The sequence below is a fragment of the Stegastes partitus genome, unplaced genomic scaffold, assembly GCF_000690725.1.
Source record: "Stegastes partitus isolate 25-593 unplaced genomic scaffold, Stegastes_partitus-1.0.2 Scaffold1363, whole genome shotgun sequence".
Lineage (NCBI taxonomy): Eukaryota > Metazoa > Chordata > Actinopteri > Pomacentridae > Stegastes > Stegastes partitus.
Genome location: NW_007579094.1, coordinates 29,955 through 54,417, shown reverse-complemented (window position 1 = coordinate 54,417; position 24,463 = coordinate 29,955). Strand labels below are relative to the sequence as shown.

The 24,463-nt window shown below is 40.5% G+C and overlaps 2 protein-coding genes across 2 annotated transcripts; one reads left to right on the top strand and one right to left on the bottom strand.

Annotated features, from left to right (window-relative positions):
* Positions 1 to 3,062: 3,062 nt before the first annotated feature.
* Positions 3,063 to 10,086, top strand: kcnv2a (potassium channel, subfamily V, member 2a). Its single transcript, XM_008298953.1, has 9 exons — positions 3,063 to 3,200; positions 3,682 to 3,819; positions 5,390 to 5,568; positions 5,656 to 5,833; positions 6,733 to 6,924; positions 8,056 to 8,310; positions 8,395 to 8,511; positions 8,914 to 9,039; positions 9,800 to 10,086. The coding sequence occupies exons 1-9, from the start codon at positions 3,063 to 3,065 to the stop codon at positions 10,064 to 10,066; spliced, it is 1,590 nt and encodes a 529-aa protein (XP_008297175.1). The 3' UTR covers positions 10,067 to 10,086.
* Positions 10,087 to 11,587: 1,501 nt separating this feature from the next.
* Positions 11,588 to 24,454, bottom strand: pum3 (pumilio RNA-binding family member 3). The gene is made up of 18 exons (XM_008298955.1): positions 24,390 to 24,454; positions 22,674 to 22,764; positions 22,405 to 22,599; positions 21,885 to 22,050; positions 21,660 to 21,735; positions 21,307 to 21,400; positions 20,702 to 20,768; positions 19,611 to 19,785; positions 19,271 to 19,374; positions 18,687 to 18,765; positions 18,348 to 18,446; positions 17,419 to 17,472; positions 16,395 to 16,475; positions 16,167 to 16,309; positions 14,772 to 14,994; positions 14,528 to 14,615; positions 13,533 to 13,623; positions 11,588 to 12,519 (listed from the first exon to the last, which is right to left on the bottom strand). The coding sequence occupies exons 2-18, from the start codon at positions 22,738 to 22,740 to the stop codon at positions 12,390 to 12,392; spliced, it is 1,932 nt and encodes a 643-aa protein (XP_008297177.1). The 5' UTR covers positions 22,741 to 22,764; positions 24,390 to 24,454; the 3' UTR covers positions 11,588 to 12,389.
* Positions 24,455 to 24,463: the final 9 nt, after the last annotated feature.

Below are 24,463 nucleotides of genomic sequence, written 5' to 3'. Positions count from 1 at the left end.
ACATTAGCAGATAATGTGGTTCAAACCAAGATCCCAGACTACATTTGTCATCCTTTTATTGGTAGGAGACAAATGGGAGTCACTTTGCCGGAAACTCCTTGACTTTGACACAAGTGACTCTTGACTTGGAATGATCCCTCCAAAGCCTGAAGACTGGACATTTTGTTGTGAAGAAGTGTTTGAATTCACATTTGGTCAAACTAGCGATCCGGAGGTCAAGAAGACACACTCGAATGGTGAAGGATGATTGTTAGGATGAGGACGAATTCAAACTGCAAACAAATGTTTTTTTAATCCTCAAGGATGTGTTCCAGGAGGCATGTTGGGTGAAACCTGGAGCAACTGTCCTGAACAGTCGATGTTGTGAAGATTTGTGGAGGTTTCAGGTTCCCGTCACTGCTTAGACCTCCCGTTTAGTTCAGGTTTCTGAACATGTTTTAATTTGCAAGAGCAGCAAAGAAAGACGAGCCACAATCAGGAAGAGAAACCTCTGTAGGTAATAACTTCTCCCTCTCTGCATCACTCGGCGCTCGGTTTTTAATCTGTGCAGAGAATCACCGCTTCGGTCTTGTCTCGGCCGGATCAGGGCGGCTTGACGGACGAACGGGAGGGTTTGAATGCAAGGAAGTGGGTCGAGACGGTGGGAGAGCTGATAAGTCGTTTTTATTGGAGCGAGTCCACCTCCATCCGTACGGCGAGTCCGTTTAACTGCAGCAAGGATTAATCTCCATCTATACGAGTGAGTTGACAGAATACGTCAAACACAGTCTTGGATTAAGACGAAGACGCCACATGTGAAGGAGAAGCATCGCCTGACTGACTCATGTTTTTGTTTTTTTTTTTGCTTGTTTTGACTAATTTCATTTTTCTTTTTAGGCAAAAAGTCTTAACTTCATGATTTTGATATGAAATTTAACTGAATAAGACCAAATGACTCAACTCCCAAAACCCAACACAGCTTTTAAATGGTCATTCTATGCAAAATACTTACTGTAAATATGTTTTACAACTCATGCCTTGCTGCCGTTCTCGTGTCTTTGGCATTAAAATCAAATCATCCATTTTCTAGTCCTTATCCAGAGTCTGGTCATCGTGGCAGCAGGCTAATTTGGTTTGTCCAGACTTCCCTCCATCTTCTCAGCAATGTTCCTTTTGGGGGATCCCAAGGCGATACCCAGGCATTCCCAGAAAAGATGGAAAACCTCCAATCGTAGTCCCCCAGGAGGCATCCTGATCCAAATGTGTGAACCGAGTGGCTCCACTTACCGTGAAGGAGCAGTTTATCCTATGAGCCCAGAAGCCCCACAGAGGAAACCTGATTCGGTGTGGCTTTTTTTTAGTCACTACCCAGAGCTCATGGCCATATGTGACTGTTGTGATGTAGATCAACTTGTAAATGAAAAGCTTTGCCTTCCAGCTCAGCTCCTGCTTCACCACAGGAGTCTGCTGCTGATGCTGCACGAAAAGGCTTTGAGTTCAGGTGCTGTATGATTGTATTTGACACAGTCTGTGGACGTTTGCTATTCAAGCATTATTACATGTCTGTTTTTTTTTTGTTTGTTTTTTTTTTTATCAGTGTGATGCTCCTAAGACCAGTATTTTAACTGGGTATGTTCACCTCCACCATGAACTCATTAATCACTGATGTCTCAACAGAAATATAGAGATTTTCAAGTTTGCAGACGACCAGATAACTTTGATCGTGGCGGCAGATTTCTTTCTTTTGTTTGTATGCAGAGGTGGGTATAAAACCATGCGAGTGCTATTTAGATGTAAGAACCCCCTGACGTCACGGAAATACTCCTTAAAGAACATTTTAGAAGCAATGTTGTTGTTTTGGTTGCCATGTTGGCAGTGCTTTGCTTAGCCTAACCCCAAAAATGACCAAAGTGGTGGAGCTGAGGCGGGTCTCTTGGCCACATCCTTAATTATTGCATAACTTTAAACCTTAATACAATTTAAATGGATGAGTTCTAGAAAAAGTCACCCCCTGTACAGTTTTCATGAACGGGAAAAATAGCTGTAGAGACCAGAACTGTTTTTTGTACCGGGTTGTCACGTGATTATTTCTGATGTAAAGTTGGTTATTTTATCAAGGGAGTTTATGCAGATTGACTCATAACCTCAAGTGGCCATTTGAGGAACTGCAATTTTTTACGGTTCCATGTTGACTTCATTTTTCAGCTCCGGAAGTTGAGCCTTAAAGCTGTTCTACCTGCCCGTCGCCCAGCTGGCATTGCACCTGGCCCAATGAGACCCAGGGGTAGACCCAGATAACATATCTCATCTGGCCTGGGAACACCTTGGGATTCCCCCAGGAAGAGCTGGAAAACGTTGATGGATGGTGATTTATCAAAACAAGACTGGAATCCATCCAGTAGTAACTTAACTTAAAGCCACAAACTGTCAACCTAATTGTGCGTCCAGTAGGAGCAGCTGCATCATTTGGAGACTGTGAATTAACTCAATATTGTTCCAATCCATGCAGTCAAAAAAAAATATTGAAACTGATGTTAGCACGTAGCCAACATAGCTGTGACACACCTGTGCAGCCAGGTGACAAAATACAAGTATGATCTGATAATGGCCCTATGTAGAAAATTAATTCATTAGAGTCAGAGGGTTCCACACACACTGTCCCAACATTCTGTGGCGATTCATCCGATTGTTGTTGAGACGATTCATTGTGGACCAACACTACGATTGTGTTATTAAAGGATCACACTGTAAACCCAATTTAGCACCGGGAGTTCAGAGATGCTGCAGTCAGTGGGAGGAGAGTGAGATCAAGGGAGGACACAAGAGGATAATAGCATTTAAAACTTTAAGCACCCAGATCATCTCAGTCGGCAGCATTAGACGGCCGGAGTCGCGTCCTCCCTCATCACAGCTGCTTGCACCGAGTCCGAACAGTATTTATGGGAACATGATTTCTTCCTCAACGTGTGCGATCGAGGTGTACAAGATGCCAGCAGAGTGTACGACACATTGATGGTGTTAAAGGATGTTTCACCCTGCCGTTTAATTTTTTTTGTTGTTGTTTGAGTGCGAACACTTTGAGCATGTTGACCCACCTCAGAACTCGTAGCAGGAGCTTGTTCTCCAGCTACAAACCGGGCAGCCGGACTCAAGCTGCCAAAGAACTGGCCGAACACCTGGAGCTATACAACACCTTCATTAAGCCATGGAACTCCATGCAGGTGAGATTTGTTTATGGTTTGTGTGATATTTTTTATATTTCTTGTAGTTTTTCTGCAGGTTTCTTTGCTTTCAACTGTAAAAATCTTGGTCAAATTAAATGTAGTTGAACAAATTAGACAAACTAAAAACAGATTTTTGGCATTGTTGGGCGAAAATTGCACATTAACCTTTCAGCATATTATAATTTCAGTAATCTGAGGAGAAAGTAGCCTTGTGCACCTCCTCCTGGCTCAGTTTTCTGGCTTTAGAAGGACCAATGGCAGCCAAATGTGTTTGCCATAATCAGAATCTTAAATGCTTTAATTAAATATGGGATAAAGGATATTGTTGCATTCTCTTTGATCGCAGAATTTTATGTAGTTTGCTTGTTGTTCTCTTTTGTAATTCATACCCAGTATCCACGTCTTCTATTCTTCAGTCATGTCTATATGCTGTTTATTGACATCATGTAAAAGCAGGAAGTTTGTTTTACTTGTGAAGGACCTGGGCAGAGACATCTACGATCTCTACGCCGAGTACGAACACGAGGAGGTGGAGGATCGACTGCCGGTGTCTCCGTCCCGCCTGCTGCTGTCCCCAACCAAACACTTCACCCTCAACATCAACGTCGGAGGAACGGTAACTTTACTGAGCTTCTAAGAAAAAAAAAAACACTGCTCGAGTGCTGCTATATTATTAGAAAGGTTTTAAAAAAAGCAACAGCAACATATGTTTAGATCTGCAAATGTCGATATGTGGATGTCGCCACCTACAGACTGGTGAATTTGGTGAAATATGATTGGTAACTTGTGGTCGAACCTTACAAATGTATGGACATTCATACTGGATTAAGACACAGACCAACTCTGCAAGTATTACATTTTACTCCAAGTCCTCAGGTAACATTAGTTTTGTGTGAATAGGACTAAAAACACTGAGAATACAAGAAAAGTAGCCTGAGAACATAAAAACACATCATAGAACGAAGATCATAGACACAACCAGAGATCCTAAAAACAATCCAAACAGAAAAGTTATGTAAACAGAAACCAATAATGAAACACAACTACATATTAAACATTTGTGGGAACCTTCTGATGAACAAAAGTTGTGAGGAGATATGAGAATTTAAAGATGTTCTCAACATTCAGACGGTTTCACAGTTAGGGTTCTTTCTCCTCAAAGGCCTCATAACCTTCGTTCACCAGACAAGACTTGGAAATAACAAGCACAGTTCCATTTGCCAACCTCAGATAAGGACATGAGGGGTTCCTAGGTGTGTAATGTAATTAGAAGCAAGGCTATTTCAAGTCCTAAATGAAGGTAGAATTTTGAAATCAATGCAGAATTACAGATGTAGCCAGTGTGAGGTGGGGAGCATTGGAGTCAAAGAATCGTATTTATTCGATTTGCACCTGTTGGAGTTGCTGCAGGAAGCTTTGACTGATCCTAAAGTCTGTCGCAGTTATCAAGGTGGGAAAAGATAATTGCATGTATAACCTTTAAATCAGTCTCAGACAGAAATGACTGAAGTTGGATGACAAGGGGGCAACATCAGATTTCTTGCAGATTGCTCAGTGTTTTTGGTCAGCTTACTGTGAAGCAGGTTGCTGGGAATATTGAAACCAGTGATTAAAACATCAGACTTTATTGTCATTGAAGCATTTCTATCACTGATAGATTATCAAGACTAATGGTTTAAAGACGAACATAGAAGTGTGTGTCATCTGCATAGAAAGGGTGGAAGACATTAATCTGGCCAAGAGGAAGCCTGTATATTGACAATGGCAGTAGTGCAAGGACTAATTTTGATTTCCACAGATGTTAAAGTGGACAACAGAGGAACAAGAACTGTAATTTAACTTCTAGGATTCATTCAGAAACTGCATGTCACACCTGATTTCTTCTTTTTAAAGCAAAAAGTACCAGATGGATTTTATTGTAAATTACATACTTATTGCTCAAAACTACCAACATGAAGACGCTACCTCTGGCTCTGAGAAATTGTGATGGATATTTTTCAGTTTTTAATGTTTTGTTAACTATAAAATGATTAATAGAATGATCAACAAGTTAATAGACGGTTGAACTGGTGGCTCGGGCTGGTTGGTGACGAGATTTTCGAAACTTCAGCTGATAAATGTGACATGTTCTTCACTCAAAACATGTTCTGTTTTTATTTAATCTCTTCTGTTGTGGGTTTCTCCAGGTGTACCACCTGCCCTACAGGTTAGCCGCCAGATATCCTAAGACGAGGATCGGCCGTTTGGCGACGTACACGGACCACAACCGGAAGCTGGACCTCTGTGACGACTACGTTGTCCACAGCAACGAGTTCTTCTTCGACCGGGACCCACAAGTCTTTCACAACATCTTCAACTTCTACATGTGAGACAAAACACAGAATAAAATGAGTTTCTATGTCTTCTTATGACCTCCTGAATAAATCCCGTTTGTGTCCGTCCTCTCCATCAGGACTGGAGTGTTGTGGATTAAAGACGAGCTGTGTCCTCGTAGCTTCCTGGAGGAGATCAACTACTGGGGCGTCAGAATCAAAAACAGCCATCGCTGCTGCCGCATCTCCTTTGAAGAGAGGCAGGACGAGCTGAACGACCAGTTGAAGATACAGCAGCAGCTGTTGGCAGAAGTTTGTGTAAGTTTGCAATTTAAATGCATCTAATACTTTACCTCTAGCGTCTATAAGAAGTATTCACCCCTCTTAGAAGTTTCCCCTTTTATTGCTTTTCAACATTGAGTCATTGTCAACATAATCCAGCTTTTTCTGACAAGAATTTCCACAAAAAAAGACCCTTTCATCTCAAAATAAAAACAGATTTCAACAAAGTAATGCCAATTAATTAAACATGTAAAATAGGTGATTGCATAAATGTTTACCCCTTTTAAAGTGACTCACCTAATGCAGCACAGGTGCAGCCACTTCACAGCACAATTAGAGAAACACTGTGCGACACAATTTTCTCCTAAATTAGTGCCGCTGATTTAAATACTTCAGATCATTTGGTTTGTATTCTTCAAGTTCTAGAGCTTTCAGATAAACGCAGTGAATGTCAAAGGACTTGTGGTGGTCACCGCGTTGAAAACATGAGAGTTATATAATTCTACAATGAATTAGTCACTGAGGACTAATTAGTTCACCACCAGCTCCTCTCCATGTATAAAACGTTAAGAAATCCCTTCGACTGCTTCGTCTGTGGAGTAGTTAATGCTGTTTCTTTATATATATGTCTACCTGAGACTTTGCCAGTAATCTGCTGCTGACTCTTGGTCTCTCTGACCTACATTATAAATCTCTGCTTCACCCTCTTGACAGATGGGCCGAGCAGAATAAGCTTTTTCTTGGCACAGATTTAGACAGATGTTTCCATCACAGTACCAGTTGTGTGTTTTCTTGGCATGTGGTTTTTAATTCAGTCGTGTTGCAACTTTGAGTTCTTGAGATTTTATTTACTTTGGTCTCCTGCATCATGTTCCATTTTCAATAAGTGTTTTGTTTCTGGTTTGTCGTCACACCTGTGCATGTCTGCCCTCCAGGTGGAGATGGAGGAGAACGAGGCATCATTTCACGGCATGGCCTTCGGGCCGATCCGCAGGAGGATCTGGAACCTGATGGAGAAGCCGTTCTCCTCGATCACCGCCAAGCTGACGGCGGTCGCCTCGTCCTTCTTCGTGCTGGTGTCTCTGGTCGCCATGACGCTCAACACCGTGGAGGAGATGCAGTACAAGGTGGGTTTTTATTGGCTTCCCATGAAACTCATGCTTTGGAAAACACTCATTTAAGCTAAAACATGTGAACCCCTGCATTCAATGGAGCTTTATTGTGACAGAACTGAGTCCGTTTAGTAATAGTTCAACTTGTTAATCAAGTTTTTTTTGTTTAATATTTAGTACCTGTCAATAACGAGTCCAAATCTGATACCATTTTCTTAAATTATGCACACTTGAAGTATATTAAAGTTATTAAAATCAATGTGTTTGAAGCTCTGCAATGCATTCAGAAACACTTTCAAGTCTGCATCTAAGCTGTTCTTTCATGTTGGTGGTCACAAACCTTGTTGTAAAGCTCCAGTGGGGCACTGTTTGAAATGGAAAGAGTAGATTGTACCATCGTTTACAAGCGTGACAGAAAACAGGATAAGAAAAGATTAAACCACATTAATCCCGAAGGACATTTTTGTGCCATATATTGCTTGGAAAAAACAAAATGATGGGACATAAGAAATGCAGGGTCTAAAAAGTAGACAAGCAATAAGGTGCAAGTACGATGCATTACTTAAATTAGTACGCTAAAATACGACTGGAATAGAAAAGTAAAAAGTAATGCTGGCAGTTATACTGACGCAATAAGTAATATTACACATGAAAATGAAATGTTACGCTTGATACTGAAACTAATGTTGCACAAGCTATTGAGAAAAGTGAAATTGCAAATGATATTGATAGTATTGATTTTAGTGTCTGATATTTTAGCGATCACGTATTGTAGATCAGCTGTAGTACCTGGTTGTTCCACCAGGTGGAGCCTTTTACTTTTTAACACTGAAGCAACCTCGTTTTGGCAGGCAGAGAGTATAGCGAGCAAGGGACACCACGACAAAGACTTCTGTGACGCATAATTGGTCCACTGACTAGAATAGACACAAAATAAATGTCCTTTGTACTCAGTTTGTTTTATCAGTCTATCAGTTATTGATTTTAAATAATTCACACTTTCCACACTTTTACAGACATAAACAGAATCAGGAATGAGTTTATGCCGATACCAATCAGTGTAAAAAATGCCCTGATCAGCCTTACTAAAGAGTGAATCCTTGACAAATACTCAAAATCCGTATTTCTGCGTCTCGTCTGTCCTAGACACCATCCGGCGAGCTCAGCGGCAGATTCTACGGCGAGAACGTCGAGGCGTTCTGCATCACCTTCTTCACCCTGGAGTACCTGCTGCGCCTGGCCTCCACCCCCGACATCAAGTGCTTTGGACGCAGCGTCCTGAACACAGTCGACCTGGTCGCCATCCTGCCCCACTACCTGCAGATAGTCCTGGAGTGCTTCGAGGACGAGGACGTCCGACCGCACTCCGGGGACATCGAGACCGTGGCTCGTGTCGGAAAGGTAAAGACGTCTCGGTAAAGATAACTCCAGATATGTATCACCTTCACCCATATTTAGTGGTTCTTCTTTGTTTCCGGTCTGTAGGTGGGGCAGGTTCTGAGGATCATGCGTCTGATGAGAATCTTCAGGATCTTGAAGCTGGCTCGTCACTCGACAGGCCTCAGAGCGTTCGGCTTCACCCTGAGACAGTGCTACCAGCAGGTCAGCACCCGCAGCTTGTGTTAAAATTTTAAGCTAAGATTTGACAATCTTTCTGACCATATTTAGTTTGAGGACTGAGAAGCAGAATAATGTGTGTTTTGGATGTTTTGCTGCAATGCTACTGTATGGATGTCTTGTCAACCCATGAGGGTCGGGCACACTTCTGTGCATGATACTTGAGTCATTCCACCTTAAGTCACCAAATTCTTTTAAAAGTACACACCTGACTGTCTCGTTTTTGTCAGATTTATTTATTTTTCCAAGTTATTCAGTAAAGCGTTTGTAAAATCTTTGGTCACATGTTGAATTTCAGGACAGTTAGTGAACTAAGGCAGAATGACTGGTCCCAGTGATAAGCTGATGGACTGTTTGTGGGTTTAAAATGCTGTAAAACGTCTACAGGTGGGCTGTTTGCTGCTCTTCATCTGCATGGGCATCTTCATGTTCTCCGCCATGGTCTACACAGTGGAGCACGACGTCTACAACACCAACTTCACCTCCATGCCGCATGCGTGGTGGTGGGCCGCTGTGAGTCCACGTGAACACTCACCCCAACAAAAGCAACCTGATTTAGTAAATCACAAGCTTTAACACGGCCACTAGCTGCTGTGATCTTTCTGCTGAAGAGATTCAGTCACTCTACAAAGCTGCCAGACGAACACTGTTTTAACAAAGCAGACAATCAAAAAAAAAACGTTTTCCTTCATGCCCACAACAACTGTGATCTGGTTTATTGCTGCAGACAATCACACAGTTTGTACTCGCTGAAGTATTTAAAGATGAGCTGTTCTCCACAAAGCAAAAAGCAAAGATGAGAATTGTCTTGTTTGGTACATTTTTGACGAAACAAACCCTCAGCTCAGAATGTTGTTTGTTAAGTACTGACAATAAAAACCACTCTTGTCGGATTCAGCTGTAAGACAATGATTAGAAAAAAACATGGCGGCTATCAGGGAGATGAAATTACGAACGCTGGATTTCAGTGTTTTGTGAAAAGATGATCAGAATCCATCAAGTGATTGGACTCCGCTACCAAAAATAAAAGCTATTTATTACGGGAATTAAACTCACTGAACGACTATTAGTTGATCAGTCAGTTTTTTTATGTCTTTATCCTGCAATGTGTGGTTTAGATAAACGTCATTTTACCCTTAAACAAAGTCCCAGAACCATTATCAGAACCATAAGTCCATGTCTGAGTAAGGTTAATATCTGTTTCTGTCTCATTTCTGCGTTTAAATCTCTATACTTGGTGTTTTCTTGCTTCCTGTGTCTCTTGTTCCTTCAGGTGAGCATTTCCACGGTGGGCTACGGCGACATGTTCCCCGAGACCAACCTCGGCCGCGTCTTCGCCTTCGTCTGCATCTCCTTCGGCGTCATCCTCAACGGCATGCCCATCTCCGTCCTCTACAACAAGTTCTCCGACTACTACACCAAGCTCAAGGCCCACGAGTACACTACCGTCATCAAGGCCCGCGGCAAGGTGCACTTCACCCGGAGGGCGGCCAGGAAGTTTGCCAACTACTGCGACCGCGTCGTTCAGCCGAAGCCGTGACGAGGCGGTTTGGATCGGAGGGCTGCAGCGAGACGGCACGTTGGTAATGATTCAAACTGGAATCGACGGTTTGTTTGGAATCAACACAAACAGCAGATCAGTGGTAACATGTTTTCTACCTGATGAGTTGGTGGGACAAATTTCGGGAGGTGTCTACAACCCTGGAACTTTTTTAAAAAACGGAAATCTGCCACTTCACATCGTCATCATTCAACTATGAGGAGGAAAAACAGGAGCCATGCGTTCTGCTTTTCACCGTCTCTCATTTTTCACTAAGTTATTTGTGCCACTTTTTGAGAAACTGTCTGAAACTGTTTCCCGTAATTCGTCTTTTTAGAGCAACTACAAACTTTGGTTTCTGACGGTTGACGAAGACAATCGGCAATCACGTCTTGAGAACTCCTCGGCCCTAACGGAACAGGAAATGAATGCGACCTTCTGTGCAGTGGTAACTTTACCCTTTTACATCTACAACTAGACGTATCAGGACCGTACGAGGGTCGATCAAAAAGTTTCAGGACTGTTTAAGATCCAACGTGTGCAAACAGAAACTGTCCTCATGTTTTTGTGACCACTGGTAGGTGCACATCTGCACTTTCTCTGTGGACCTGGATGGGTCTGCGGCTACCACCAAGAGAAGAAACAGCAGTTGTTGTCGTACGTCGTTTTCGTCAACAGGATTCAATCTCCCAGAACTGGACTGTGAGCACACTATCACGTCTTGAAGAACATTCAGAACAAACAACCTGAACTGTGGCGTCTGGTCGTATCACAACTACGTACAGATGTTTGTGGCCAGATTTAGCTCCCTGTGACTTTCTCCCAAAATAAAATTCAAGTCGAAGGTTCGCCATTTGGACACAGTTGAAGAGATTCAGTTATCGCATGTGGTGCTTGAAAACTTTCCGATTACCCATCCAACAGTTCCTGAGTTAATTTTATTACGCATCCTTTCATCCATCCGTTCATTGTTTATTCCTTCACCAATGAAAGTCAAGTTGTTCAACTTGTTAACATCCACGTGGTGTTTTTTTTTGTAAATATGTCTCACAGCATGGACTCAAACTGGAAAACACCTGAACCAGTGGTGTTAGTTTGGAGTTGATTCTTATTTTTTTTAAATCTACACTCGTGTATATTAAACCTTCCCTCTTCCCTTCCTCCTCCATCCACCCTCTGCTCATCATCTAAAGCTCACATGTAATCCAGGATTCAGGAGCGAACAACAGAAATAAATCCACATCTGGACGGCGGATGCGAGGCCTTTGTATCTGTCTTCGTAAAGCTGTGCAGCTGTCTGACGGAGTGTTTGCGTAAACACAATTACAATCTTCACCGCTGAATAGTTCAGGAGTCGCACAGCGATGAGAGGAACTAAATTGAGATCGTGATTCTCTTGAGCTGCCAAATGAATCTGCTTCATTCAGATTTATTATGGTTTTACTTATTTAAACTTTGTCACAGAAATGCAAAAATAAAATCGATTCGATGGAGCTGATTAACAGAAAACGTATGTATCGATTATAATTGAAGCTTTTTATTGAGTTTAATTTTTTTAAAAAGACGCACAGTTTAGTCCTCACAATAATCTTTAGTTGTTTTTCAGTTCATCACAACATACAAAATATAACAAAACAATCTGAAGCAGAAGATCTCGAGTCCTGATTGAAGGATCAGTTTGCCCAAATTAGCAACAACTCTTAAGGACAACTTCTGGGTTTGGATCTTATTCGTCCATCTGTGTCTGGATAAATAATCCAGAGTTAAACCGAGGTGGAAACAGAAACCGCTGCAGGACGGTGATGTGTTTTCACGGTTTCTGAACGATACATTTTCAAATAGTTTTTTTTTTACCTCAACTGCAGAGAGTCCAGGATTTATCTTGTCGTATCAGTTTCTCTACAATAAAAGCTGTTTTTTCAGTCAGTTCTAAGCTACAGCTAATGAATTTGAACACTTTTTGCAGATGATTTGTAACTTTTCAGTGGTTTAACGCCCACATTTCATCTGCTGTGTTCAGAATCAGGAGCTTAATCGTGGCTGAAGAAGCAGATTTTATGTGTCTTGTCTTCTAAAGCAGAACATCTGTGTGTTTTAACCAGTCTTCCCGCAGCGTCACTTGCTCCTCAAAGCACTTTTTAATTATTCACATATTCCAAACAAATCCATTTTCCCCACCAGAGGCTGAAATCACACAAACGGGACTCGGAGTCGTTTCCACGTCCAGAAATCCATCCTGCTTCAGTCCTTCGCTGTTCGGTCGGTTGTTTCCTCCAAAAACGAAGCGTGTAACGCCGGCAGTCTGTTTGGGAATCAGAAGTCTCTACTTGTTCAGGTTCTCCAGCAGGATCTCCACTCCTTTGTTGTTGCTGACGGCGCTGAGCTCCGACGTGATGGACTTCAGCGCCGCCTTCACGTCTGCAGATACAGACTTGTCGCAGCTGTTCAGGAGGCTGAAGACGGGAAGAAACACACAGTTTGTAAAAAAAAGGAGGATTCGCTTGTGACTGAATATCCAGTTTGGTTTGCAAATAACTGATGACTTAAAGGTTTGACTTGGTGGAAGGACAGTTTATCTGAGATTCTGCAGAACCTGGATAAATACACACAGATGTGAAGGGATGGTTTTTATGATTTGGGTGAACAGAACCTTGAACTAACAGCGTAGCATTTAGTCATTAGATTCTTGTATGTCAATGTTTGGGGACAAAATGCAAGTGTTGATTCACTGGTTTGAGATCAAGACTTGTATTTTCTTACAAGATGTTGAATTTGTTGCCATGCAGGCTCCACATGTGCTCTGAAAAAAGGATTTGGTTGCAAAAAAAAGGAAGAAATGCACCATGAGTTGTATAGAAATATTTGAGCTACACACAGAATGATGTTGAATGAAAACAGTTTTTTGTTGGGGTTTTTTTTTTCCAGAAAAACTATCTTGGATGAATTTGACTTTTTTTTTTTTAATGCAGATTTACTTTCTAACAATATCGAGAGTTATTAATACGTTCAAGTCATTTAGTAAAAACTCCTGTAATTTGTCGTATCGTTATAAATCCTGCAGAAAAACTAAATACGTCATTTTTTTACAACATCGTGCAGCAATAACTCCTGATACGTTGAGTTTTGTGACACAAACATGATCCTCAGTTTCAGAAATCACTGCTTAAGTTTTATTTAGCTGCAAAATGGAATTTAAGGAGAAGAAAAATTCTGAGCTTCTGATTTTTATCTTGTTTTTATCACGTTGAAGTATTCGGTTCCCACATTTATTCCTTTTTAATGCTTCATGTCGGGTTGTTCTACTTTAGGAGAATTATTTTCCCAACTCTCCTTCCTTCAGTCCGACCTGTTTGCATCGCTGCAGGGTTTAACTTGGTTTAAGCTTTTACAGCCAGTAGTGATGGTGAGTCACTGGATTTCCCTCCTGAATGATAAAACACGACCATTGTTGTTCACATTGACTGACCTGCAGAGCACCATGGCTCCTCTGTTCACTCTGACCCACGTCTTCATCTTCTCCGTCCCCACAGTGTCCACCAGGATCCTGCCAAAGCGCTCTGACGGGACCAAAGGAGTCGATGTTAACGGGCAGAATGTCATCGTAAATCATCAGATTTATTTTTTAAAACAGTTTCTGCTCCACCAGCTCTGATTTACCTGAAAATTTCATAGTATAAATTATGGACATTTATAAAGATATCAGTGAAGTTTTAGCTTCAAATATCAAATATGTTCCAAGATTTTATTATTATTTTGATGACCCACTTTCAGCAGGTTTTTCTCACATTGAAATTTGAGGTTCAGAACCGATTAAAGATAAAAACCTGAATCTTTACTGTTATTTCTCAACATTTTATTGATTCAGAATCTGTAATGTTGGACAAGTTGATCAAATAATGTGACGTAAGTTGAAGTCATCATAAAAAGTTAAATCTGAGCTCATATTAGCAAAAATAATCATAATTCATTAGTGAACTTGTGATATTTTCTGAACCACATGTAGCTGCAGGTCACAATGATAGAAAAAATAGTTTTAAAATGAAATATCTGATCAGGAAAAGTTATTTTAGTTGAACTTTCATAACTGATCGGTACAAGTTCAACCACAAAAGCTCAAATATTGGTCCGTAGTCTAAAGTAGTTACCAAAGAAATGACACAAAGCTACATCACTAGTCTCCAACAAGCCAACGTTTATGCCCACAGTGGGGTCAGAAAATGATAAATACGCCCTCATTAAAACAGAAAACAACATCCTGGTTATATTCTGAGAACCACTTTGAGTCTCTGTTCACCTTCGTCTGACATTATCTTGGACGATATTTAAAATATGAAGCTAAGACTTCACAGAAACTTTAATAAATATCCGTAGTTTGGGCTAAAAAACTTTCAAGCAAATCAGAGATGTCTGAGCAGAAGGACGCTGATGATTCGAGATGGAACGATGATGTTTATGTTTTACCTTCTTTTCCAGCCTCTGCCAGCGTGACGTCCTGCTCGATGAGCCACTTCAGCACCAGGTGTCCTGCTGGATGCTCAGCCATGTGAAGCTGCAGCACAAACAGCAGATCAGCGGTAACATGTTTAGTCAGTTCCCTTCTTTTGACTATTTAATATATAAACAAAACAGAAAGCCAGACGGGTGTTTGTTCAGGTTGAGCTTCTACTTCTGTGATGAAATATAAAAAGCAGAACCATCCACCGACCTGTCCGCCGATGCCTCCCGGCACCAGCTCCTGATTGGCCAGCTGGGCCACGGCCGTCATGGCGGGTCGCAGGTCTCCGCAGGCCGACGCCAGGATGTCGCTGATGGTGACGCTGGTGGCTTTGTCCATCGCCATGGTGGCGGCATTGTCACGGAGATGCTCCAGCAGCGGAGGAGAGACGACCTCCAGCAGCTCCTTCCTCCGAACCGCCACGTCTTTTTTACTGAGCAGAGACACAAACGAGGCCTCAAAGCTTCTGCATCTTTATATTATTTATATCAATTTACCGAATCGGTTTCCTTCATTTGTGCAGATGTCGGACAAATAAGAACGGAAACAATCCACGAAAAGACAAAGTAATGAAGTAACTGACTGAATCAAGTCAAAGTTGGCTTCGTAAACATAAAGAATAATTTATGAAAATTCTCTAAAGGTGTGTTGAAAATCAGATCTGTGGCTGTTGCTGACATCTGCTGGTCAGAAACAGGAATTACAGCACAAACAGTGGAGCTGATCAGTTATTTGTTCACAAATGAAAGTATTTTCAGGGAAAAATAACACAAATAAAACTGTTTCTATGAGGAACAGAATGTTGTAGGAATCATTTCTGACCTGTAAAGATAAAAACGCAGTTTCTACATATTTAATTTAAACTCAGTTACATCCACAATCTTTTTATTTTGCAGGAATAAGATGGAAAATGTCAGGAAATAACATCATCAAAATTTCACCTAAACTAGAAAAAATGTCTGTAAAAACCAGCTATGTTAACTTGGGTTTTATTTACTAAAGTATAACAGACTTTTGTTCAATCAAATGCTTTAGAAATAACAGAAAAATGCTAAGATTTCTGTCAAACAAGCCGACACAGACTTCCATCCTGAGCTACAACTGATTAAACCACTATTTCCTGGTTTCTGAAATTTAGAAAAATGCTCCAACATCCTAAAAACTGAATATCTTTTGAGAACAAAGAAAAGGTATGTCTAGAAATAAAATCATCCTGATAAAAGCTAACCAGCCAAACACAGCCGATTAAAGCACATTTACGTGTATAAAATACATAAATGTGAATATTTAACAATTAACGTCTAAATAAAACTTGTGCAAATGGACAAGAAGGCTGAAGAAGAATCGAGGAAACACTTTATTTAGTTCCTTTAGTTTTCCTGCAACATTTAGATCGTAAACACAGAAAGCAGCATGTAAAGTTTGCTGCTTCATGCCAGATTTTTGATTAATAATCTTTAAAAAATGCCTCATAATAAGGTTTAATCAAGGTAATACTCTTAACTGTTTGACTTTTTTTAAGGCAGATAATCATTTATATATTTCACACAAGCTCTTGATGTCAGCGACTGTGACTCTTTTATTTTGACAGCGGCAGGAAGTTACCTGTGAGCGTTCCCGTCTCCTTGCTCCAGCACCTTGATGATCTCGGGCAGCAGGTGAGCCGGATCTCTGGGACTCAGCAGGTACAGCAGAACCTTCTTGCCGTATTTATTCCCGATAACCTCGTCCAGAGACGCCAAGATCTCCTGAACGGGACGACGGACGAGAGACGATTAATTAAACCTGCTCTGATATAAACATATCCGTTTGTTTTTTCAGCGTGGGACTCACTGAGAGGACGGCCTGCTTGACCAGCTTGGTGTCGTCCACGCAGTCGAACATGGCCAGAAGAACCAGGTGACCGAACTCCCCCTTTAACACCAGAACAACACGTCAGTTCAGCCGCCATCGGCTACAAACAGGAAGTAGTTCTCAATGCAGACACAATAAAACGCACAACGTTCACAGTTACTAACAGAGTTCCTGTTATTTAGTGAAACTAAGCAGTGATCCTGTCGGTGCATTCACACAAGAATAAATAAAAAATAACACATGTATCTATGAAAACAGCAGAGGAGCTTGTTCTTTTTAAGGTGGCTTATGTGGTGTGTTAGGAATTAGAAAACCAGTCACTGATGTTAAACACAAATGTAAAAACACGACTTGAAGTTGTGCAAAATATTCCAAACAAGGTGCAGCTGGAAGTTAACATGTAGATATTATTTCATCTATAGAGTCACAGAGGACACATGTGGAGGATTTTAACTTTTAAACATCGTCAGTCCACCTTAAAAACAAGTTCTTTTACAGGAATAATCATGTTTCCCGATAAATTTTCGGATTTGATCAGAACTGGATTATGATGATGTCTTATACATGCATGAAGCATTAATTTTGACCACGTACCATCTCCTCAACGCTGTATTTTAACATCAAACACACTATAATGAAGCTACAGATGCTTTTATTGAGTCTTTCACTTCCTGTGCTCCTGCTGAACAATCTAAAGCTCTTTATTTCATCCTTACAGGCAACTCAGATGTTTTAATTTCCTCTTATTTTACTTCCAGTTGATTAATTTGTTTTTTAAATACAAATCCTCTCATTAATGCATTTATTATTTGACTCACTTTGCTTTTTAAGGCTCAGGTTGAATAAAAGAACCTTTGAAATGAAGTGTTCTCGTCTAAACGTCCTCCAGTAACTCTGGTAAATATTCATCCTTATTTTAAACCACCTTCTCTTTTCTAAACTCCACTGAGGTGACGACGTACAAACTGTTCTGTTAATGAACGAAGCTTTGTTGTGAACTCACCGTGGCGAACTTCACCATGTACGTCTTCATGGTCTTGATGATGACTTTTCTGTCCTGAAAGGGGAAAAACAAACAAACATTTAACAGACTTCTACTTCCCTACCATGAGCTGCTTTCACCAGCAGCAAATAATAATGATAATAATGTAGAAGACGTGTTAATATTTAATCCCTAAAACACTCAAAGCAGCTTCATGATTGTGTCTGAACTCAGTGTTGCTGCTTTTATTCAACCTGAAGCACCACAATGGAACCAAACACTGTAAACATGCAGCTTTTACTTTAATCTGATTAATAATATATTCGTTTGGCTTTCATTTTTGATTCAAATAAACAAGCTAGAAGCCAGTTTGTTCCTGAGAATCCCCCCAGAAATAAAATACTATAAGAAACAATCACCATAAAAAAATATGAACTGATTTCCTCTCCAGACGTTTTTAGTTTTGTCGTCTTAAACGTGCACATTGTGTAAAATGAACATCGTCGCTTTGATTTAACATAAACTGCAGCTTTTATTTGAAATTTATGCACTTTAGAATTTAAAATATTCGTTTTAAATTGTACTTCCTTTTCAGTAACTTCAAGTAAAACATTCTTTTTGTTTTATTTAAACGTCTCAACACTTCAGCACCAAATCCTGCCTGCCTCAAAAAAAAAAAAACTTAAATGATCAAAAAATATTTGATTTTTTTCAGCCAAATACACGTCAGAGCTCCTCAGATCTTTTTCTTTTCTCAGATGCATGTATTATATAATAGAACATTTAATCTGATGCTCATATTGTCGTCGAGGACTCTGTTTTAAGACGCACACTTTTAGTTTGTGCACACGTTTGTCTCAAATGTCACTAAATGACTCCTCTAGAGGTTTCTTCTGGCCCTGAATCTGCAGCTCTGTTTTCCTGGAGACTTTGCGTGGATGTAAACTCACCTTCGCCGTTCCGTGCCACAGACAGCGCATCGCCACTCGCGCTCCATCGTGAGTGTGAGCCATGTAGACCACCGCCTCTCGGATGGACTCGATCATCTCCTGATGACGGCAAACGGGTCAGAGGTGAAAAAAAACAAAACACACACATCACAAAACGTCCTGAAACATCGTCAGGTTTCACCACAAGTCCTAAAAGTTGATTAAAATATCAAACTTATTGAGGAAAAGGATCTAATATTTCATGTGCGTGAGCTGCAGCAGTATTTAGTTGTCATATTGCACCACCTGCTGCAGCTGTATAACTATGTATGAATCCTATAAGACGATAAAGATGCTTACGGTTCTCTGTTTGTCCTGAGCAAACAGGAAGAAATCCAGGAAGACTTTGTGCACCAGAGAGTGTTTGATGACTTGTTCTCTGAAAAAAGGTAGAATTCAATCAAACTGAGTGGAAAACATGTGCAGCAAGTGAGTTTAAATCACAAAAGGTTACATAAAAAGGGAAAAGACTAAATTAAAATAAAACAGCAGCTGCATGTTTTTGCAGTTTCTTGTTTTCCATTTATTAAAGAATCCGACTTCATGACTAGAAAACTTTTGTAACTCGTCTGATTAAAATTCAAACTCAATAAAGCTTCCAAAGTAAATGTTAATTCATCCCAAATGTGGTTTTACTCACAATTAACATGAAAGTTCTCTGTTTTATGTGCTTCTTCTGTAACTAAACATCATTTATCCAGTAAAACATTCAACTATTAAATGTCCAAAAACAGAAAATGTTTGTAGTTTTGCTCGATAAATTATCCAAAACATGCTCGACTGATCAGAACAACTGCACTGATTCTGGCTCTTGTATCAACGAACAAATGCTGAGAAGATGTTTGATAAATTTAAATCTGTGTGTAGTCGTCCTCTGGTCTTACTTCTGAGCCATCGGTGTCAGAATCTGCTTCATCTCGTCGATGATGTAGTTCGCTTTGTCCGGATTCGCCTCCAGAACTTTGTCGATGGTGTTGCAGGCTGCAGACTGGACGCACAGACGCAGGAATGTTTTAATCAGGACGGTTCTTGTCTTTCTTTGCATTTTATATGTCGGAAAAGTGAAAAACCTGCTTCAAATCTGAGGAGGCAGGATCATTTCTGAGACTTGTCGTGATTTAAAAGTCTAAAAATGTGTAAAAGTATGTGTCCAGTGTGCAAAGTATTCTGTGAAAATGCGATCAAGATGCCGGTGACGCTTCAGAACATTCAGATGAAGTTCACCTTGCAGATGGTGAAGGTGTTTCCGTAGAGCTCGTCGCTGAGCAGGAGTCTCTGAGCGAGCACGGCCTTGTCGTTGTAGGCGTACTCGATGACGGAGGAGGCGGCGGCGTGGCGCAGCATCGTCTTCACGTGGCCTTTGAACGACTGGATGACGGCCGCCACCAGCTCCTTGTTCCTGCCGAGGAAATAAACCGACACACGGACCATCAGTCTGCAGGTAAACGCTGCTGCTGTGAGTCAAAAATGTCCTGAACGCCGACATTTATGAGGTGAAAGATGACGATTTCTTTCATATTTTAAGCAAGATTAAGTTTTTATTTCCATCTTTTACTGATAAAGAAAGAAAAAGTTTGGTCACTGTTTGCTGCACAGACGAGCAGAGAAGCTTCATTCAGAGTCTGAGAAACCTTCTAGAAGGTTTGATTTTCTCTTCTAGCAAACCTATGATCCGTTCTTTCTCAGTTTTAAGCTCTTAATTACATTAAAACTGAAACAAAAAAGGGTTTTGAAACTCTTCTGTTGCTTTGTGTGCATCAGTTATTTAAGAAAGTTGCTCAGGAGATAGTCGGGGAAAGTTTAAGGAGTCTGGAGTCTTTCTGAAGCTCTGAACTGTGACGCTTCATTATGAGGGTTGTGATCAAGTCCAAACCAGAGAGATCGAAGCTTTAAATTTAAACTTCTCCTCGAGGCGTGTTTCCTTTTTTTTCTCCTTTTCTTTTTGTACTCCAAAACTGCACAACAAAACTAAAAAAAATTAATAAATAAGGTTAAATCTTTATTTTTTGCTTTTTTCATCTGCAGGAACATGTGAGCAGCAGTGACGTGATCAGTTTATTAGTCACATCCAGATAGTTAACAAGTCTAATGGGAGAAATCTGCAGTAAATTTTCCTTCATGAAGGTTATTAGATTAACTTTTCAAGAAATGCTCATTAAAGTTTGTGAACCTTTTGCAGGATGTAGCAGCTCAACGCAAAGACGTGTTTCTGGTTTTCTGCTTGATTTAAATAACATGGATTAAACAGCAGATACAGGTTTATAGGCATAGACTGAAAGAGAAGAAGAAGAAGAAACCGTTTGGGTCTGACTCACCCGTACATCATCATCTTCTTCACCACATGTTTGCCGTACGGCGACTTGCACAAACCGATGACGTCGTCTGTAAAAGAAAGCAAAGGACAAACAGTAAATATCTCTGAAGGAGATTCTTGAATGAAGCCTCTGAGATCCTGATGGGATCAGATCAGTCCTAAACCTGGACTCTGGCAGTAATATTCTAACCCCAAAACTTATCAGAGGCGAGATTTATGTAAGAGATACAGAAAAGCTTTACTGTCAGTAAAACATTTTAAAGTATTTAAACGTTACATGAATGCAGCATCAGAGTCTGAACTCACAGTAACACTGTGAGCTGCAGGACTTTCAGATCTTATTTTCATTATTAGATTTTGTGCAAAACTATCCACCACATCTTTTTTTAAATCCAGCACTGCCACCAGATTGTTCTGAACTAACAGGCAGGTTTCTCTCTCTGGATATTTGGACATTTTCCAGACATTATCTGTGCACATCTAAGGCACAAAACACTGGTAGCTTCTCAGTTAATCTGTGCACAGTGAAGGTCACTACGATACGAGAGTCTCAGCAGCAATAACTGTTAACAAGCAGCAGACAAGGATTAAAAAAACACAACTCGCCTTTCAGGTCCTCAAACACTTCCTTCCTCTGCTCGTGGCTGCCGAACTGAATGAAGCACTGAAGCACTCGCACAGAGTCGTGAGCAAACGCCATCTGGAGGCAGGAAAGGAAAAACCACAAGATTTATAACAAAAAAACATGAAGAAATAAAATAAGAGCAGGTTTCTCTGTGCAGCCTGAAGACCTGAAATCTCAGCAAAACGATGAACAATCCTGCAAATATGTGACCCAAAATACTACAAACTGAAGCAGCCGGTTTGAAAAAGAAGAGTTCCACCGACAGAAGCTGCTGATGTGCAACGTCAAGCAATTAAAAATCTGCAGAAAACACGAGGCAGACGTTGAGATGCACCTGTTTGATCTTCCCTCGCATCAGATCGTGAAGGTTCTTCATCAGTTTCTTCTTCGTGTCTTCGTCACAGTTTTTCCTGTTGACAAAAAAACCATCATCTGTCAATGATCGCCAGTAGAAAGGACACATAAACCATGTTACACCTTCCAGGTCTGTACATGAGACAAAATCACCTCTAATTCCAACTTTCTGACTCTGTTTGTGTGTGTGTTTACGTGTGTTTACCTCCTCAGCTCTCCCCACACTTGTTTGGACTGACAGATGATCTCGAACATGTCCTTCCTCTCCGCCTGCTGCCGGCTCTTCTTCAGGTCTTTCTTCTTCTGCTGCCGGATCTTGTTCAGCTCCTCCTTCGTCAGCTCCTCCTTCTTTCCCCTCTTGGCCGTCGGACCTGATGGCACAGACACACAAAGGGAATCACAACCTGTGCACACAACTCCACTGTCAACAAAAAGACCAACACGAGCTGCCAGGAGCTGAAAACGGAAAAACGTCTGCAGAAACCAAATCAGAACGTGTTATGAATGTTTAAGGACAGAACAACGTAATAATGCTCTCATTTGTACGAGCTTCTGTCTTGTTTTGTGTTAATATAACAAGTGTTGAGGTAATAAAATGTACAAATATGCAGATTATATGTGCAAAATATCTTCATCTCAGCCTGTTTTATGCATCTCATGATTGACAGCCAGACTTTCCTGCCAGTTTAAAGGATTCATTTTAGGTTGTTGTTATGTTTTCTCACCTTCTCCTTCATCCTTAACTGTCGACATCTTCCTCTTCCCCAGCGCTCCTTTCCCACCTTTGGAGAAACCAAATTTCTGGTCTTTCTTGCCTCCATTTGCGCCCTTCCCCGGTCGGCTCTTCTTCTCTGAGTTGTTGTACGGCTTGAAGGGTTTTTTGCCGCCAGGTTTTCCTCCAAGTTTGGTCCCGATTGAATCTAAACGGAGCGAGACGCGTCAGAGATAAAGCTGCTTCAAAGATCACAGCGTGAGTATGTGACACGTGTTTTACCTTTTCCCTTCTGATTGAACTTCTTCCCAGCTTTAGGAGAAAAAGGCTTTTTGGATTTGGCTTCCATCCTGACGTGTGTCCGAGAAACAAACTGAGAGACGGAAACAAACAAGTTAGAAGAAAGAGCTCCGACATAAAGCTAGTGTAATCTATGCAAGTATCGTAAGTTAAATACTGGGCGAAGCTTACAGGTAAGTTTTAGTAGATCATAAATTGCATGTTGGTACAAAAGCAGATGGATTATTAACGAACAGGGCTGTTAAAAACATGTAAATGCAAAAAGATAAATATGAATGTAGGTGTAGGAGGTTCAGCATAAAGTTAGATTGTGTTTCAGATAAATCAGTCACAATGTTTGTTAGAAGACAACAACACAATGCAAAAACTTTTACAACACTGAGTGTCTAAAGCTTCCTGGTATCAAAATCCCAGCATCACCAACTATTCTATTCTATTAAACAATCCAACCATTAAGAATTTACACGTGTGGACCAGACGGTAACTTCTCTGATTATTCCAATCCTCTGTTATGTTTCTGTCACTGTACGGAAATTTATTAACCCAAATGTTTTCCTGCACAGATTTATAAACTCCACAATTAATAATGAGCGACAAAACATTTGAGGTCAGGATGAAGCATCACAGCTGTTTATACGTTTGTGTTTTCAGCAAATATTCCTCATTTTTTCTGGCAAATAAAGTGCATTATGAGACATGGGACTGATTTAATCAGTTAACAACAGACAGTCAGCAAACTGATTACACTCAGCACTTAAGTTACTGCAGATAATTTAATTGGGCCAATGCAAAGAAATGTTTATTTTAACAAACGTCAGTGATGTCAGTGTTTCCTGAACCATCAATTAAATACGAATAATCCTAAAATGATAACAGATCTCCCACCACAGTGTATTCGGTGAACTTCTACCTTTAGATTCAATTAACATGTTTCATCCAGAAAGTATACATACATACAAATAAAGTAAAACAAACATGACAGTGTTCTGGCTTTTCCTTGGAGGTAAATGACTGTTTAGATCTTTTTATTTTGAGACATCTGACTCTGAAAATAAATTTAGTTAATATTCACAAAATCCAACTGCAACACGTCCTTCCAGGAGCAGAACCGTCACTAGTCTGGACAATCCACACCCACTATGAACTCTATGTGGACAGTTTCATAAAGTATTTCTGTCTGTCATTTCTACTGTTTGCAGTCTGATCTGTGAGCTCTGACCTTAATTTAACCTCTGATTTTCAGTAAATGTGACCCTGTACATGCATCATGGACCATTTAAGGACACGTTGTCATTCGATGTCTTTAATCTGCTAAATGTTATTTTTAAAAATCTGACTTTTTAAAGTGTTGAAGTCGAGCTACACCTTCAGCTGTGGCCACAAGAGACATTGTCAAAGCACAACAAGCCTCTGAATAAGCGTATTTCACGTTTGTTTATTGTTTTATTTATTCTACTGGTAATAATTAGTTTGATTTTACGTTCTAATGCAACACATTTATTTTATTTCTTATCAGTTTGTGACTGTTGTCGCTACTTCTACGTGGCTAAACTGTTTGGGTTCATCCTCTGATGCTAGTTAGCCGCTAGTTAGCCGCTAACACACACAGCAAGTATCAGAAACCGTGAATATAAAAACACAAACAACATGATAGAATAAAATAAGAAGATTTACAACGTTTTTACTGCGCAAACTTACATTCCAGATGCACACACACGCTTGATCAGCTCAGTCCCATGCGTTCTGTGGACGGCACGATTTACGGCACAGCG

Excerpts from the sequence above, each read along its gene's own strand:
- pum3 (XM_008298955.1), bottom strand. The coding sequence starts at position 22,740 with ATGGAAGCCAAATCCAAAAAGCCTTTTTCTCCTAAAGCTGGGAAGAAG. Across the intron at positions 22,600-22,673 it reads GTTCAATCAGAAGGGAAAAG|ATTCAATCGGGACCAAACTT; the intron begins GTAAAACACGTG and ends CGCTCCGTTTAG. Across the intron at positions 18,766-19,270 it reads CTGACACCGATGGCTCAGAA|AGAACAAGTCATCAAACACT; the intron begins GTAAGACCAGAG and ends ACCTTTTTTCAG.
- kcnv2a (XM_008298953.1), top strand. The coding sequence starts at position 3,063 with ATGTTGACCCACCTCAGAACTCGTAGCAGGAGCTTGTTCTCCAGCTAC. Across the intron at positions 5,834-6,732 it reads AGCTGTTGGCAGAAGTTTGT|GTGGAGATGGAGGAGAACGA; the intron begins GTAAGTTTGCAA and ends TCTGCCCTCCAG. Across the intron at positions 8,311-8,394 it reads CCGTGGCTCGTGTCGGAAAG|GTGGGGCAGGTTCTGAGGAT; the intron begins GTAAAGACGTCT and ends TCCGGTCTGTAG.